Source organism: Neophocaena asiaeorientalis, unplaced genomic scaffold, assembly GCF_003031525.2.
Source record: "Neophocaena asiaeorientalis asiaeorientalis breed wild unplaced genomic scaffold, Neophocaena_asiaeorientalis_V1.1 scaffold66, whole genome shotgun sequence".
NCBI classification, from domain to species: domain Eukaryota; kingdom Metazoa; phylum Chordata; class Mammalia; order Artiodactyla; family Phocoenidae; genus Neophocaena; species Neophocaena asiaeorientalis.
In genome coordinates this window covers 808472-826408 of record NW_020172677.1, presented here as the reverse complement: position 1 = coordinate 826408, position 17937 = coordinate 808472, and the positions used below count along the sequence as shown (strand labels likewise).

General features: G+C 39.8%; 1 protein-coding gene across 1 annotated transcript in view; it reads right to left on the bottom strand.

Annotated features, from left to right (window-relative positions):
* Positions 1–4574: 4574 nt before the first annotated feature.
* Positions 4575–17937, bottom strand: part of PKHD1L1 (PKHD1 like 1) — a 152064-nt gene continuing 138701 nt past the window's right edge. The window contains exons 73-79 of the mRNA XM_024739724.1: positions 16643–16987; positions 12265–12416; positions 11720–11866; positions 11229–11382; positions 6980–7075; positions 6728–6868; positions 4575–4699 (exon numbers count right to left, since the gene is read on the bottom strand). Of these exons, the coding sequence (XP_024595492.1) occupies positions 6735–6868; positions 6980–7075; positions 11229–11382; positions 11720–11866; positions 12265–12416; positions 16643–16987 (1028 nt within the window). The 3' untranslated portion in view covers positions 4575–4699; positions 6728–6734. The remainder of the gene's footprint in view (positions 4700–6727; positions 6869–6979; positions 7076–11228; positions 11383–11719; positions 11867–12264; positions 12417–16642; positions 16988–17937) is intronic.

The window sequence follows — 17937 nt, the reverse complement described above, 5'->3', positions numbered from 1 at the left end:
GGTTTATGGGCCAGAGAATGACATAATATAGGCAACATTATGGTTATAACAATAACAGGAGTGGCTACCTTTTACTGAGAGCTTACCACCTCTTGGGCACTGGGTTAGGTGCCTTATATATGATAATCGGTCCTCAAATACCACATTGCAAGGTAGATATTTCCCACATTTTATAGGTGAAGATACTGAAAATAAAGGAGACTAAGCACTTGCCTGAGGGCATAGAGGTGGTAAAATTTAAACTAGAATTTGAACATAAATTTGGACCTAAATATGTTTTTCTGAAAACTCTCTTCCCAGTGAAACACTTTCTCCTGCTTGGGGAAAAGTGGGAGGCAATTAAATGTTGGAGCCGAGATCTGGAGTTAGATTTGAATCCCAGCTTTACCATTAAAAGCTCTGTGAACTGCGGCATTTAATTTAATCTTTTTATGTATTGTTTCCTCATCTGGAAAAGGGGATAATATCTTCATAGCATAAATGTAAGGAAAGAGTCCACGTAGAACACTCAGTGTAGTAAAGATGTGGTAAATCTTTAATTATGGTTATTGTTATTACTATTAGTAGTAGTACTAGTAGTATTTTAGCTAGCACTCTTCAGGATAAAATGGAGAAGAGGTAAAAGTAGGTAGACCGGGGCTTCCCTGGTGGCGCAGTGGTTGAGAGTCCGCCTGCCGATGCAGGGGACACGGGTTCGTGCCCCGGTCCGGGAAGATCCCACATGCCGCGGAGCGGCTGGGCCCGTGAGCCATGGCCACTGAGCCTGCGCGTCTGGGCTCTACAACGGGAGAGGCCACAACAGTGAGAGGCCCGCATACCGCAAAAAAAAAAAAAAAGGTAGGTAGACCACCTAGAAATCATTGCAATGATCAGAAGGTGATGCAGCTGAGAAAAGAGTAGAGACAATAGTACAAGACATAAATGTTTTACTTATTATCAGAAATACAGGAAGATATTCTTACTACCTCTTTATTCTCTCTTCCTTATATTGACCAAAATGGGAACATCATATTAACTTTATGAATCTTTCAGATCCTGGAGAAACAGTACTAACACACAAAGTATTTTTAAATGACTTGCTCAATAGCTAAATACCCACTTGTTACGTTTAGAAGTATTTTTAAAAATTTAAACACAAATTTCTAAGGCAGGATTGTTCACAGAAACATTATTAAAAAAAAAAAAAGTGGCCAGCTTGTGAATGAAGGCTATGTGAAGCCATATTGCCCACGGATTTTGAACAATTAGGCATTTTAAAAACTAGTAGTTAATACCAAACGTAAAATAGATAGCTAGTGGGAAGCAGCCGCATAGCACAGGGAGATCAGCTCGGTGCTTTGTGACCGCCTGGAGGGGTGGGATAGGTCATGGTGGGAGGGAGGGAGACGCTAGAGGGAAGAGATATGGGAACATAAGTATATGTATCGCGGATTCACTTTGTTATAAAGCAGAAACTAACACACCATTGTAAAGCAATTATACTCCAATAAAGCTGTAAAAAAAAAAAAACTAGTAGTTAAAATTGTAATTTATCTGGCATAAATAATTATGGGTATGTACTATAATAACTTTAGAAAAATTTTAAAAGCAGACAGCCAGAAACCTAAAGAAGTTAAATCAGGAACTTTTTAACAAAGTCTGTGGCTAAGAAGCAAAAATTTAGAAATTCCTTTTATTCTCAAGTGACTTGTATTAGTGAACCCCAGTCCCCTTAAAACCAAGCTCCCCTGCGAAGTTATGGTTAATCTATCTAAAACCTTATTCCCTTTCTTGTCCCATCCCTGTTCCCCTCAGGATGGAGGAGTATCAAAGAAAAAGGGGGACTGAAACCAAGCAGGACCCTGTGGGGCCTTCCCAGGTACAAAAGTCCCTCCCTGTCCCCCATTTCTTATTTGCAGAAAAAAGGCTTTAGGCTTCTAGGCCTTTGCTAAGTTCCAAAGAGCAGACTGGAGCAGTTGATTAGAACAACAGAGTCACAAGACTCGACTCCTAGTTCCTGCTGAAGGAATATAAATAACAATCAGATGCATATCTATGAGTTGTTTAGTAAAAACTAAGACCCCCACCCCCCACCCAGTGGAGGATGGTGACTACGTGCTGACTACAAGCACATACACCCCAGACTGACTGGAGCCACCAACCAATGAGATTCCGGAAACATCACCTCCCCACCAACCAATGAGCCAGAATGTCCCGGAGCTGATCAGGCATCCTAAGACCCTCTCCCCTAACACTTGCTTAAAAGCCATCAGGGAGTTTGGGAGTCTTTTAAGCTGCCCTTTCTCTTTGCTTGGCACCCTGCAAATAAATCCTTACTTTGCAGCAAACATCCCCTGTCAAAGTTTGGCTTTTTGTGCTGCAGGCCCACAAGCCCTTGCTCTGTTACGTTTGAAAAGTTCTTTATTAAAAATCTATGGAAATTTTTTTTGGTACGCGGGACTCTCACTGTTATGGCCTCTCCCGTTGCGGAGCACAGGCTCAGCGGCCATGGCTCACGGGCCCAGCCGCTCCGCGGCATGTGGAATCTTCCTTCCCGGACCGGGGCACGAACCCGCGTCCCCTGCATCGGCAGGCGGACTCTCAACCACTGCGCCACCAGGGAAGCCCCAATGGAAAAATTTTGACAAAAAGTTTCCAGTGGACTGAATTAAAACTTGAGGTAAGGAAGGATTACAGATAGTGGCCAATTTTGTGGCTTTCACAGTGTTCAGATGTGAAGAATATTTTTGCATCTCCCAGAAACCGAATGTAGGAATTTGTTCCATAGATGCTACAATTGTAGTTCTTGGAATTCAGTTTTCTCAGTGAAAGGAAATGTCCTGAAATGGAGAGTAAACTGAATTTGCATTAGAAAACTTGATTGTTAAGTCTTTCTTGTTGGGTCTCTCTGTCCTCCCCATTTGAGTGGTAGAGTTTTCTCATACCTCTGAGGTTGGAACGGAGGGAAGTATGAGAGTCCTCAGTTAACCAGTGGTGTGGTCTAATTCGTGCTCTCTGGACATGAAAGCTCTTCCTACTGAAGGGAGTGTACTGGCGCTCCAGTAACATGAGACGGCTTCTTGATTTCCCCGTGCTCCATGCTTCATTCATCCACTAAACAGTGAGTCTGCATCTACTAGTGCCAGACATTTCGTAAGAGGGCAAGAGAAATGCTTACTAAGGAAGAGCCTTACTGCCTTCAAGGAACTACCTAATGGTATTTCAGCCTTTGTTCTTACCCCCACACCTTCTGTCAGGACACTCTTCCTTGGCTAATCTCATGCTTTGTTCCTTACCACTCATCTCAGGCATCATATTCTGCAATCTGTCCCTCATCCATCTCCATCCTCACAGGATGCTCCTACCCCCAGCCAAGTGCCCCTCCTCTGTGCCCCTACAGCACCCTATGTCTCTTTCTCTCACATATGATACTGTATCTCTGTGTTTTGTGTATCACCTTTTCCACCACTATTTCCTCAACTACCTTGTAGATCCTTGGAAGGTGAAGACAGCATCTTATTCCTTGCAGTCTCACTAGAATGCCTTGGTATCTAGCAAATGTTAAATAGATGCTTGTTTGACTGAACAAAATGCCAAATATTTACAAAGATATTTGGATTTACTACATGGTAAATGTTAATAATTTTTTGTTAAGCAAGGTTAACAATGACCTGGGGCGCGCATTCTAGGAAATGGTACACAGTAGAAAAAGCTCTGGGTTTCGCTGAATTCTCTCAGCTGTTCCAAATGCTTCCTGAGTGTCACTTGCTGGAAGGTAACGTTTGTGAATACCAACTCTACTTGCTCAGGACATGGCCACAAAGCCTTGATTGGGGTTATTCCTCTAAATATAGCATTTCCTTTAGACTTTTCTATTTCAATTTTTCTTTTTCAACTTTTCTTTTCAATTTTTATAGTATGAGAGCTTTTGGTTAGTTTAGCTACATTAATTTGTGGCTTTTTTTTTACATTCCCTAATTTTATCCTTTTGAAAATAAGTATCTCTTCTGGTGTAGCCTTGGGCTGCAGGAGGTCACACTCTTAGTAGTGACAGTTTTGAGTGGGAAGGAGGGGTAAGCAGAGGAGTCTGGACTTGTTCAAACAAGGGACACCAATGAAACTCTTCTTAGATGACTGGCCAGTGTTGGCAGGCCCAGAAATCTAGGATAATCTAGAATTCCTGTGGATCTGAAAAACAGCAATTTAGACAATCTGAAATGAGATTGTCTAAAACAATCTCATTTCTCCAAAATCCTTAGAAATGAAAATGGCTTAGATCTATGAAAATTAGAGTCTTATGAATGGATAGAGAAAAGCAGATCCCCCAGTACATACAGAAATTCAGAATGCTTCCAATCTGATCTAAAGAAGTTAAGTCAAAACTAGAAAGCTCTTTCAACTATTTAAAGTATTTCATGATTTGTTGGTACAGCAACTTGGAGGTGGTATATCTGCTTACAAATCAAAAATTTCTAAAAGGTTTTTTTTTGATGAAATAAGTACATACAAACATAAGGAATCAAAAGAAATTTGTATTTTGAAGAAATTTGATTTTTGTGATTAAAACTAAGTAATACATTTTATATATTACAAAAATATTTTTAGTATATTTTCTTGAAAATGCTACAGACTTTTTATTGTGCAACAAAATACCTCTTAAATAAGCAGTTCTGTGTTTGTGTTTTCAACCTGTTCTTCAGAATAGCACTTCAGTTGCTTCCTGAAAAGCGAAAACAATACAAACATTTATAAGAAAATATAGTGTGATTTTAAAATGTTTTATTAATTTTAACTTTTTCTAATATTTCATGGTATAGTTAATAAGGCAAAACTTAGTATTTCAGAGTTTACCAATTTAATGTGCTTTTGTGTGGAACCATGGAGAGAGAATAGTGGTGCTTATATATTGTATTTTTCACATTCAAGTTTTGTCATTTTATTTAGTATAATTTCATAACTCTCTTAAAAGTAAAATACTGTTAATTCAGAATGCAAAGTTATAAAAAACCCATAATTTCATTTCATCAATGGGCTATGATTTGAACATGCCCCACCCCCAAATTCATATGTTTTAAAGCCTAATGTCCAATGTGATGGTATTAGGAGGTAGAGACTTTGACAAGTGCTTAGGTCTTGAGGGTGGAGCCCTCATGAATGGGATTAGTATTTTTATAAGCAACCCCACAGAACCCCCACCTTACACCATGTAAAGATACAGTGACAAGTCTGCAACCCAGAAGAGGGGCCTCATTTGACCATGCTGGCACCCTGACCTCAGCCTCCAGAACTGTGAGAAATAAATTTCTGTTGTTTTTAAGCCACTCAGTCTTTGGTATTTTGTTATAGCAGCCTGAAAGGACTAAGACAATAGTGTTTAAGTCTTCTTATGTCTTAACTGAAGAGTGATAGATTATTTAGTAGCAAAGGGGAAGCTGTTGATTAACTTTTTATCTGGAAAAAATGTCCTAAAAAACACCAAGAAGAATATCATTTACTAATGACTTGAAAATAGAATTTTCTGAATTTTGTAAAATCCCAAAGTTGTCAAGTACGAGTAGGAAGAAAGTCAGTGAAGATAATTAGGAAAAAAATGCATTTAATGAGGAAACACAAAATGAACAAATATATAATAAGGAGTACTTATACCTTATATTTTAATGCTTCTGGGAAGAAACAAATGAACTTAAGCAATACCTATCATGCTATTATAAAATAGACAACAAGTTTTACTTTTATTAGAATTCTGGAGACAGGAAAACAGGCATTAAAATACAATAACTGTGTGTTGGTCTTTACCTTTTGTCCCTCAGCTCCAAACCCACCCTGCTGTATTAGCTTTAAGAGGCCAGGGCTGGGTCTCTTCAAACCGTCCTTCTCCCTTGACAGCTGGTTTCTAATTAGTTTCTACCATGAGGAGGGAAGGACGGATTATTTCTTCCTGAAGCCCCAGCCTCCAGTTGTTCTGCTACTCCCAGAACCAGCCTTATTGTTTCCTTTCATCCTGACCTTCTTTATTTTTAAATTTAAAATCTAGTCTTGGCTTCTACTACTGAAATACTTCAGTATTCTTCTAAATTATTACCCCATCTCAAATTCACGGCAACTCGTGGCCACAGCGAATGGTTCAGGAATGGTTATGTGGCCCAAGCCAGGTCAATGACATAGCTTTGGGACTTTTGCTGGAAGTGCTGGGAAAGAGGTTTGCTCTTTCTGGATTAACTGTTGGGCCAGTAGACTGTAAACATGAAGATGCTGGTGGTACCTGTACCATGAGGGTTGGGGCGCCTGATGGAGTCTGCCTGGGAGTGAATCTGCCACCAAGAAGAATGGAGCTGAGAGATGGAGAGACACAGGTTCTAGATGATGTCATTTGAGCCCTTGGTTCTCACCATGGCAGAAATCAGACTACTTCTGGACTTCTCAATTAAGTGAGTTCACTTTATTGCCTAAACCAATTGGAGCTGAGCTTCTGCCCTTTGCAACTGAAAGAGTCCGGATGTAACCTGCATTTCTCATTCCCCACACTCTTTTTTTTTTTTTTCCCCACACTCTTAAAACGCCATCCTACAGTGTGAATAACATTTCCATAGGGTGGTCTTGTCTCTACCATTGAAGCTCTAACTTTCTCAATGGCTGAGATCGTGTCTTTCTGTCTGTGGTGCTATGCTGCACTCAGTCTTTATTTAGTAAACATTTTCTGGTACCTCAGTATGTGGAGACAAACATAGAAAAAGTGAACTGTGCTTACCGAGAATTCAGTTCAAAATCAAAACTGCAGTCGTAAATATTTCCAAGAGCAACACTCTTCCCACCAGACAGCTAACTACTGTAGTCACTATCTGGGTAGCTGTGCCCACAGTAGACACTTTGCTGTTGCTGCTGCTACTGCCGCTACTGCCACTGCCGCTGCCGCTACTGCCGCTGCCGCTGCCGCTACTGCCACTGCCGCTGCCGCTACTGCCGCCGCCGCTGCCGCTACTGCCACCGCCGCTGCCGCTACTGCCACTGCTAGAGACAGACTGCGCGGCTAGGCTGAAAGTCCTGGACTCCACCTGAACGATGTCATCCAGGATAAATTCAATCTTAAAATTTTTTCCTAGGGCAAAAAAAAAATCATCACAGTGTCTGACTTCCTTTTATTATTTGTTTGTTTTCGTACAATTCCAGTTGGGTTTTCATTGACTTACAAATACTGTGTAACCCTTAACGAAGTATTTTTGGAAATTGAGTCAAATAAATTAAAGTATGAACAAGTGTAGAGAGGGTCTCAGAGTCAGAAGAGTTCTATCTGCCCAACAACTAAGGGCAGGAGGACTCTGGGTAGATTTTGTTTCTGCAGCACCAGTACCTACTTCTTAGGGGTTCTTTCCTAGTGCCCAGAGGCTGTTTGAAATGAAGGACAGTAGGGAAGGAGGTGAGGGTGCTGAACCTCTGTCTGATCCCCATACACTTGACTGAGGAGTGAAGAAGCTGCAGCCTCAGTTGGGGTAGGTGCGGAAAGCATGGTACCACAAACACCCATATGCCCTCGACTTAGACTCAACAATTTTTAACCGTTTTCCACATTTGCTTTAAGTCAGATGCTATTTTCGTGTTGCAAGATAGTGATCCCTTTCCTTTTACCCAAGGTAGACAAGCTTGAGGAAACACATGCTAGATATATTTAGAGTGTGAAACACTCATCTAAATATTTCTTAATCCATATGTTAAATCTTCCCATAGTTTTGAGTATCAGTTAACCAATATATTTTTCCATGATGTAATTTCTTCTTGGACTACTGCTATCATTAATAGTGGTTACTGTAAAACAGATAGCTAGTGGGAAGCAGCCGCATAGCACAGGGAGGTCAGCTCCGTGCTTTGTGACCACCTAGAGGGGTGGGATAGGGAGGGAGGGAATATATATATACACGTAGCTGATTCAGTTTGTTATACAGCAGAAACTAACACAACATTGTAAAGCAATTATACTCCAATAAAGATGTAAAAAAAATAAAATAAAAATAAAGTGAACTGCCAAACTAAAAAAAAAAAAAAAAGTAGTTACCATACAGAGCAGAAGGTGCAATACTTGGCATAATTCCAAAGTTTTCATTCTTCTGTTTTTTTTCTATTATCTTAAAAAAAATAATTTCTGTTTTCATTCGTCTTTTCTTTTTCAGGAGAGAATGTATTGACCACATTGTGCTTTCTATAGGAATGCATTCTGTAACTTTCAAGGTGGATAGACATTGTTCCGTAGAATATTCTGCCACTGTTACAATTCATGACAATGGTGTTTTTAAGTCTTTCCTTTTTTTCAGTTTGAAAAAACTGAATTTTTGTGGCAGGTATATATTTTCTTAAAGATTTTGATGTGTGAAGAATTTAGATATTTTTGCTTTGTTTTTATGTTTTTTTTCTCCTGCAGTATTGTGAGGAATGCCAAGGTAGGCTAGTGGAGAGGCCACTGCATGGAGGAGAAGTGAAGAACTCAGCCAAAATCCAAGATCAAAACCTCAGTGACACGACTCCAATCAAGCCATCCGAGCTGAAGGCCCAGACATCATCAAACAGAGGTGAACTATCCCAAATTCCTGACCCTCGTTATTGTGAGCAAATGAAATCGTTGTTGTTTTGAGCCATCAGATTTAGGGCTGGTTTGTTAAGTAGCATTAGAAACTCAAACAAGTGTTGTGTATCACATAGGTTGCTAAATAAACGTGTCCCCAATGTTATTATCCTTTAGTAATATTATTTGAATCCAGATTGCTCAAAAGATGCAGTCTCAGCTGTTTATTTTCTTCTTGCACTTTTTTCTTACCTAATTCTCACATCTTTATTTTCTGTGTGAGACCCATGCCTTCTCTACCCAGTGGCCCCTGCCTTGCTCTGTACGGAGCTATAAGTAGAAGAGGGTGTGGTGCCACACGGTCAGGCTCGCCTAATCTGCAAGGGGATTTCCCACAGTGCAGTAATGAAGTGGGATACCTACTAGAAAGTGTTACAGGACGCTTTATTCATTTGCTTTGTTACTGCAGTTTTACAGTTAATCTAAAAACCAGCTAACTGATTTAAAAATAATAAAGAGATAACTATATTTGACCTTCCTTACTATACACAACCAGAGAACTGAAACCCTACACTTGATGGAAAAAAAGCAAGACAGAAAGCAAGAAATAAGGAAGGAAGGAAGGAAGGAAGGAAGGGAATTAGAAACAATGACTGTTCTCCATAGCAAATAAGATAGACACTCCAAGGGAAGCTTTGAACTCTTAAAGAAAATATACTGGATAAAAGGAGAGCACTATTTTGTTATAAAAACGTCAAAACCTACATTACTGCTTCAGCACTCCAGTGGCCCTCGTTACTTTGGAACATTGCCTTTGGAAGTGGTAGTTTGGAGACCTTGATCCCCAGGTTGGGTCTTTTTCACTGCGCACCTCTTGAGTCCACCTTCCTGGGGAGGTGGGTAACCTTCTCTCAGGCAGGGTTCTTGTCAAGTTCCTCATTTCCCATAAAAGGTTCCCAGTCCTACCGCCATTTAGGCTGACTGTTAACGAATTAGGCTGTGTCCTTAGTCACCAGGCTTACTGGACACTCCAGGTACTTGTCCCAGAGCACAATGTTGAACTCATTGCCACTGGATTCCCATCAAACTCTAGGTTGAGATATTGTTGCCCAGTAGGCAGATCAAACTTTTCTGGTGTAGGGCATCATCAAAGCACGAGGAAACAACAAATAAGGAAAAAATTCTTTTGGAATGACTTTAGCTTTTGATATTTAGTTCTTATGGAAAAAAACCCCCAGATTATTGTTAGATATTCTTTAACTTCTCTTACTCTTTACTTTGGCTTTTATTCTCACCTGTAGTGTGTGTGTATGTTTGAAATAACAGTGGTTAGAAGAGTGAGGACCACCATAAAACTTTTGCAGGAGTTAGGGCCTATAAAGGTTGAGGTAAACAGATTAACGGAGGTCTGTCTCCAGTACAAGGAGTCTATTTCATTCTTTTCTTTTTTTTTTCAGTTTGTAGCTATTTAATGATGAGGTCAAATCTGTTAATTCTGGGGACTGTTTGAACTTCAGAGGAGGTTGATCCAGTGGCTCTGTGCTGTCCTTGATGACCTGCTTTTTCTGCCTTCCATGGGTAAGCATCATCCATAAGGCCGTTTTCCCTCACAGTGTATTTCATTCTTTTCGATACTGAATAATCTATCATCAGTAGAGACCTGTTTTGTGGACATATTTTTGCCTTGGTAGAAAGGCTTTTACCAGTTGGAGTTATGCCATCAATCCACATGAAGATAATATAAGAAACCTCACTGTGGAAGTTATGACCGTATTTACAGTTGAAGATATCATGTATTTACGTGTTGGCGATATCATGAGTATACTTCATGAGAACTCATAGGAGACATCTGTTCTGACCTCAGAGCAAGTTGTGATTCTCCACAGCAACTGGTCTATCTGCAGAGGACTGTGAATCATGGTAATGCTCATGTTTTCTCCTTTGCATTGGCTTTCAGAAAGACTAGAACCCACCTTCCAGCCCAACTCTGAATTCCTGCATGGGCCATTAAAATTATATGACACTATATTATCCTTTCTTTTCTTGAATTTGAAAAATCTATATATTAAGTTTTCTTATTATAAATGTCATACATAGTGAGAAAATTTAGAAAAGTACACACATGGATAAAGAAGAAAATACGAATTTTGATGTACATCCTCAAGTTACCTGTTTATTTTATTTTATTTATTTATCTTTGGCCGTGGTGGGTCTTTGTTGCTGCGCACGGGCTTTCTCTAGTTGCAGCGAGCAGGGGCTACTCTTCGTTGTGATGTGAGGGCTTCTCATTGCGGTGGCTTCTCTTGTTACGGAACATGGGCTCTAGGCACGTGAGCGTCAGTAGTTGTGGCTCCCGGGGTCTAGAGCGCAGGCTCAGTAGCTGTGGCACACAGGCTTAGCTGCTCTGCGGCATGTGGGACCTTCCCGGACCAGGGCTCGAACCCGCGTCCCCTGCATTGGCAGGCGGGTTCTTAACCATTGCACCACCAGGGAAGCCCAAGTTACCTGTTTTAATTCCCTTAATTGCTTATTTTATTTTTCACTTTGTTTTGCATATTAAATGTATTTTTGTAAGCCAGACATTCTGATTTCTATAATTTATTGACCAGTGTAGTATAGACTGCTTTGTTCATTAAAAGCAAATTATAATTGTCCCAAAGTTGGGTATGTATGTGAGGATCCAAAATAGTACACTCACCTGTTCTAAGAAGAGTAAGATCTGTGTAGTTGGCCCAACAGCTGCTAAATGGAATTGTTGTGTTTCCACTAAGACCACTGATTTGGTTATTACTGGAGTCCTTTAGTACGGCCTTCAAAGTCAGTGAAGTAATCCCAACTGATACACAATTACCCTAAAGAAAAAATAGTAGAGAATTATAACAATTGTCCTGTTCCCATGCTTTTTTTAAGAAAGATATTTGGAACTTTATTTTTTTTAACGCCTCATTTCAAATTTTAAATCTATAGAAGCTCCTTTTCCTGCACAAAGAGTTTGGGCACTGGAGCAAATTCACTGAAAAGAAACATTTTTAAAACAGTAAAAGGTGATAGTCATAGATATTAGTCCAACTTTGAAGAGGCAGTGCAATCCTTAGGTTGCCAGTCTACCAGGATTAGTGAAGTCGGTTCACCCTCCAGAATTTATAGCTTAATTCTTCCACTTAAATAAATCTTTGAGTTATAACTTACATCAGAATCTACTGCCTTTACGGAAGGTTGCTGAGAAAGTGGCTGTCCCAGCTGTGTTGCCACCGGCTGAGTGATCACTGACAGCGAGGACAAAAAGGCCACATGATGAACAGGAAATGCAAACCTTTCAACCGGTTGGGCAGTCACCTGTAAATGGTCACGAGTGATGAAGTGGTTTTCACATGATAAACTACATTCAGTAGCAAACTCGTCTTAGCCAGGCTAAATGTTTTATCATTGTTTATTTAAAAGTATGTTTAATACATTAAGTCAATATTATTATAATATTTCCTCTAGAGCAAATTTATGAAGCATTGTTGTAAATAGTCAAAGCAAAGCACATTTTATACCAATACATAATTTTTAGAAGAATGCTCCTTTTTCAACTACTTTATCATTTTAGTAATACTGTAAAAAAATAATCAACAATAAATTAGAAAGACATGCCCTCTAAATTATTGTATTGAAATAGAAAAATAGTTAAAATAAGAAATAAGCAACATTTTAAATAGCTAAAATGCATTTTTCTAGTCACATTTTCTTACCTTAATCCAGCCAGAATCACTTGGGCTGGGGATAGGACTGGTAATAGACATGGAAGAGATATTAAATCCAAGGATACTACTGGTTTTTCCTAAAATTACAGCTTGTCCAAGAGAACCAGCAGTTTCTTGGAGTTCAGATAACTGCATCTGACCTATGAGGAAACAGTGTTATGACATGTGGATTATAAGAATATGGAATAGTGAGAACATGTGAGAATATCTCACTTTCGTTTTTGTTTGTGCTGCTTGCTCCATCCAAATTATAGAATTTTACAGCTCTCTAACTGTACATGAGCTAAACATGACTAAGTCATACTAAGGAGGTCAGGAAAATAAAAAACTCAGTAGAATATGTTTCTTAAGCTGGAATTAAAGAAAAAACAAAGGTAGATAAAATAAATTCAAGAAAAATGAGTGAGAGCATGCTGAGAAAACTACTTTCCTATGTCATCTTTTGTTTAGAAGTGAAGTACTATCATGTATGTCTATCATCGCATATCACTTTTTAACAACAGAATGTTAATTGTGGAATGGAAGGATAATTAACATCATCGAATTTATAGTATGAATTAATCAGTTGCTAACGTTAGCATTAAATTACTAACAAAAAATTGTTATTTGCTTGGGACATTGACAATTTTCAAGGTTAATTCTAACATGGTAGGTAGTTTCTGTTCCCTTTTTCTAGTTTGGCAGTTCCTCTTAAACCTACTGCCCCACTAACGCTCCTTATGTTATGAAGGGACACCTCTACACGCTGTACTCCTTTTGTCAGAAGCCTGGAACTCTTGCTTGAACCCTTCTTCTACTTCACCTCTCTTGCACACCATTTAATCAGTTCTCAATTTCTAAATCTGCCTCCACTGCGCAAATCCTAGTTAACCCATCAGCAGCAGAGATACTAAAACAGCTTTTAAACTGGCTTTCTTGTATCCATTCTCTCCCTCTTGCACTCCGTTCCATACACTATAGTCAGAGTGATCGTTTAAGAAACCGCAGCCAGGATGTTTTGGTGTACTGTTTCTACGATTCTAGCACCTTCCACATCCAGAGTCATGCCTTACGGACTTCAATCGTTGAGTTTCTTCCATGAAGGCTAAGCCCTGAAGCTTAGTGTGCTCGGGAAGAAGGAGGCAACACTCTTGGGCAGCAGGTCTCACATGACACTTTCAAAATCACACCCTTGGGGAATTTCAGTCCCTGTCCCTTGGAAAGGTCTCTTTGGTTGATTCAGACTCTTTGGGATAAATGGCAGTCTAGCGGGCTCCCCCGGCCACTCCCTCCACACACTCTCCTGCAAGATGGCTTCCCAGGTAGGAGGGCTCACGTAGCAGCAGTACAAAGGAGCTTCACGTCCATACACTACTACTACCACCTCTCCTCACTGGTTTTCTGTGCAGGGTGGCCAGTCTGACCAGGCTGCACTAACAGGTTCTCTCTGACCATTTGATGTGTGAAGGCATCCATTTCTGCCGACTGCCTTCTAGAAACCAAAGACCTTAACTTGAAGAGCTCTTATTCCTGACATGACTCTTTATCCAGAGGTCCCCTCAGTACTTAAGTAACTGCTTTCTAGGACATCTGGGAACTTCTGGATCTCCTGACACTATGTGAAGGCTATGGGGAGTTAGGAGTATTACTATGAATACATGCACATCTTTCTTGCCACTTCCCAATATTTTGCTGTGATGTCACTCCTTGCCAGGTTGTAGGGCTTTCCTCAAGACCTCAAACCCTACTTCAGTCTAAGTCTGGGAAATAGGTCATTGATCTGTCCTTCCTCCTGCCCCTATTTCCATGTTCTTAGACTGTATTATGCCTATATCTGGACAAATCTAACAAGATAAAACTGCTTTAAGGGAGTAGAGAGTGGGAGAAGTTGTGTGTGAAGCAGTTTAGATCACATAGAGGAAATAAATCACAGTTCCTTTGGACATCTGAGTGGCTAGTGTAGTAAATACTGGACTCCAATTCTGCTACTTCACCAAATTCATTGATTAGCTCTAGTAGTTTTTCTGGTAGCATCTTTAGGATTCTCTATGTATAGTATCATGTCATCTGCAAACAGTGACAGCTTTACTTCTTCTTTTCCGATTTGTATTCCTTTTATTTCTTTTTCTTCTCTGACTGCTGTGGCTATAACTTCCAAAACTATGTTGAATAAGAGTTTACCAGGGATTTCTAAGAGTCAGTGAGCAATCTATATATGTGGCATGGACCTGCTACAACTTCTAGACTAAATTAACAGACTATGTTGAGCCCAAAGCCCTGATTCTGTAGCTACAAGGAAATACAAGTTTGATGAAGGAAAGTAACCTGTGACTGGGCAGAGAACATCACTGTAAGATCTGGTTGCAGCACAAGCCTATGCTTCCTGTTTCCTTCAACAAAGAGAGTTGATGAGCACCTCATTCCATTTACACAAGACTTTTCACAGGCTTATCCCCACAAGGGAAGAACCTGCTGCCTGCCTAACTGGTAGAATTCCAGAACAGCAATGTGGCAGATGCATGGGGTTAAAGCTCAGAAGCAAACCTCCTAGAGAAATAAGTGATGACCCCCAGTGGCAGAAGATGAGAACTTCACCCAGTACCTAAGTTTACACATAAGAGAGCCTGGGAGTTTAATGAAAAAGATGCTGGACAGGAATAGGGTAGATCAGGATTTTCTGAGTCTGAAATTTATACAGCGTGGAGGCTCTCTTTATGAACAAGTCTTATTTGTGCAACTTTTATAGTAACAGTCAATTATTTGACCACATTATTAAGTGGACCCTTCTCCCAGGGCCTTGAAAGTTAAAGCCCCTCCCAGGACTTGTACAAGTAAAGGGTCTTTTATCTTAAGCTTCATTAGCTGGATGGTAGTATTCCTCTGACAGAGACCCAGATCTCATCTTCTCAGAGAGGGGTATGCCTAGGTGAGAGTACTTGTGCTTGACCACTAGAAACAATGGTACAGTTGGGAATTAGCAGCTGGGGATGCGATTCCATGTCAACAGGCCAGAAAAGTTCAGTTGCACCACAAGAGAGGCTGATACAGAGCAGAGAAGACCACCCATGCTGTCGCAAAGACTAAGAAAACAAGAGGGCAACAAGAGGGCCTGAGGTCAGGAAAGCCCCTTGGTATTCAGATACCAACTTGAACAGATGGAGAGGAAGAAAATCTGAAGGGTTGAACATTTACCCAAATGCCCAACCAAACTGAGTCACCTTAAGGAAATCATAATTTAAGCCAACAAAATTTCCTCTGATGGGATAGCTGAGTTTATTTTTATCTCTGATACCTAGAAAATAGGGTATGAGGGACTTCCAGGTGGCGCAGTGGTTAAGAATCTGCCCGCCAATGCAGGGGACACGGGTTCGATCCCTGATCGGGGAAGATCCCACATGCCGTGGAGGAACTAAGCCTGTGCACCACAAATACTGAGCCTGTGCTCTAGAGCCCGTGAGCCACAACTACTGAGCCCGCATGCCACAACTACTGAAGCCCATGCGCCTAAAGCCGGTGCTCTACAACAAGAAAAGCCAGCTCAATGAGAAGCCCGCACACTGCAACAAAGAGTAGCCCCCGCTCGTCGCAACTAGAGAAAGCCCGTGCGCAGCAACGAAGACCCAGTGCAGCCAAAAATAAATAAATAAATAAATTTTTTAAAAAAGGAAATAGGGTATGAGGAGTGAGGGACAGAGAAAGGGGTGATGGCTGGTAAGGCTGATTAGGTCAATCATAGAAATTAAAGACAACATATTCTGGTACATTTGCACTTGTTAGTATAAATATGTGACTTTACTCTGGAAATCTAACCCACCACCCGACCTCTCAGAATCGTCTATTATGTCCCTTAGGAAAACATCCACTGTCCTTCTCTTCGCTTACAAAGGGGAGAACTTCTTGTGGTTTCCCACAATCTAGCATCTGCTTCCTTCTCAGCCTTGTCTCTGGCAGCTTGTCCTTCCTGATGCCTTTGCTGCAGACATATTGGGTCCATTCCAGTTCTTCAAATGTACCAAACTCACCAACTACTTCCTCAGCCTCCAGCCTCTCACCTCCCACTTTTCACTGACCAGCTCTCTTCACCCTTAATCTCTCAGCTATAAAGGTCACTTCCTTAGGTCACCTCTAGGATCTTTTATGTTAGGTCAAATCCTTCTGTTGAAGTAATTAACTGCTACAATAACAAAAAAAAAAAAAGGTTGAAGTTCCTTCATAATTCAAAATAGTTTGGGAGTAGAGCAGGGAGAAGGGTCTCTAGGCCCTTATAGGGTTCAGGATGTGGGGTTGGTGGGATTTCCTGAGGCCCGGTTTACCAAGCCTTGATAGGGTTATTTATGGATGTGGTTTTGAATTACATTACTCTGTCTCAAATGTCTACTTTTCATACCTGTAGTGTCATTGGTTATGAACTGAGGGGGAGAATCTCCAATCTCCAGTTCAACTGTGAGCCCCGTGGATCTCTTCCTTCGCAGACTCTCCCCTTGTATTACTTTGCTGACACGGATTTTGTCACTTGATATCCTTAGGAACAAGGCAAGATTTCTAACCAGATTATGAGAACTGTAAAAGTCATCTTCTGTTACAGCAGGTAACTGGAAAGAGACATATATGACTGAAGTGGTGTGGATTTCAACAGGTATAGTTCCTTTAACCAAAAGGTAAAGCATCTGGTACGTTCTGTCAAAGTAGTTTTCACCAAGGACAGTGGAATTCAGGTTAGGAAGGGATTGCTCTATGAACGAAAAAAGCCAAAATAGCACAGTTAAATTTATTTACATTATCATAATTACCATGCAGTATTTAATATTTGTTTAAATCTAGGAAATTTCGAAAAAGTTCAACATTATCATTCTTTCATAGGAAAATGTGCATATTAAAAACAAAAACACTGACATGCAAAATTAAAGTCAATTTAAAAATAATACCATTAATAATTATACATGAAATTTATTTTAAAAATCAATTAGCTATAGACACGTACAAATGAGAAATAAAATCTAATTATGAACCAGGAGCCTATGTTGTAACACTATTCACATTTTCAGAATTTTAAAGCCCTGACCAAAGGCATTTGGTAATTTAAAAACGTAAGTTTAACAGCCATCTAGTTTATGCAGTGCTATCTCTTAAGGAAAAATGATGATTCAGTGCTTCTATTTTTACTAAGGACAAAAGTATGTAATACAAATGAAGTATATACTAAAACATCTCAGAAGGCTTTTACATCAATAAAAGAAGTTTACATTTCAGCCTGAAAACGGTCAACACAAATATTCTACTAGGGCACTGAATTTTGTAAAAGTGATTGAGATTATATATACATATATATGTATGTAATGAATAAATATTACTGATTTCAGGGCAGAGTATAAACAACGTCCAAGAAGTAATAAATCCACGAACACATATTGAGCCCAAAGTCTGACTGTATAGTAATACTGGAATGTGACATGTAGCTTCTTACCACATTTCATGGTGAGGCTTACTAAGAAAAAGGAATTAGAATCTTAGAATAAAGAGGTAATTTCTTATTAATGTAATAAACATTCATAGCAATGGCATTAAGAAGCTATTTCATTATTACTACATTTTAAAAAATATCTTCTAGTATAAGTTCTAGATGCAATTTGGCTTAAACATTCTGTGAATCTGAAAAATGCGTTTTTGTATTATAAATTGAAG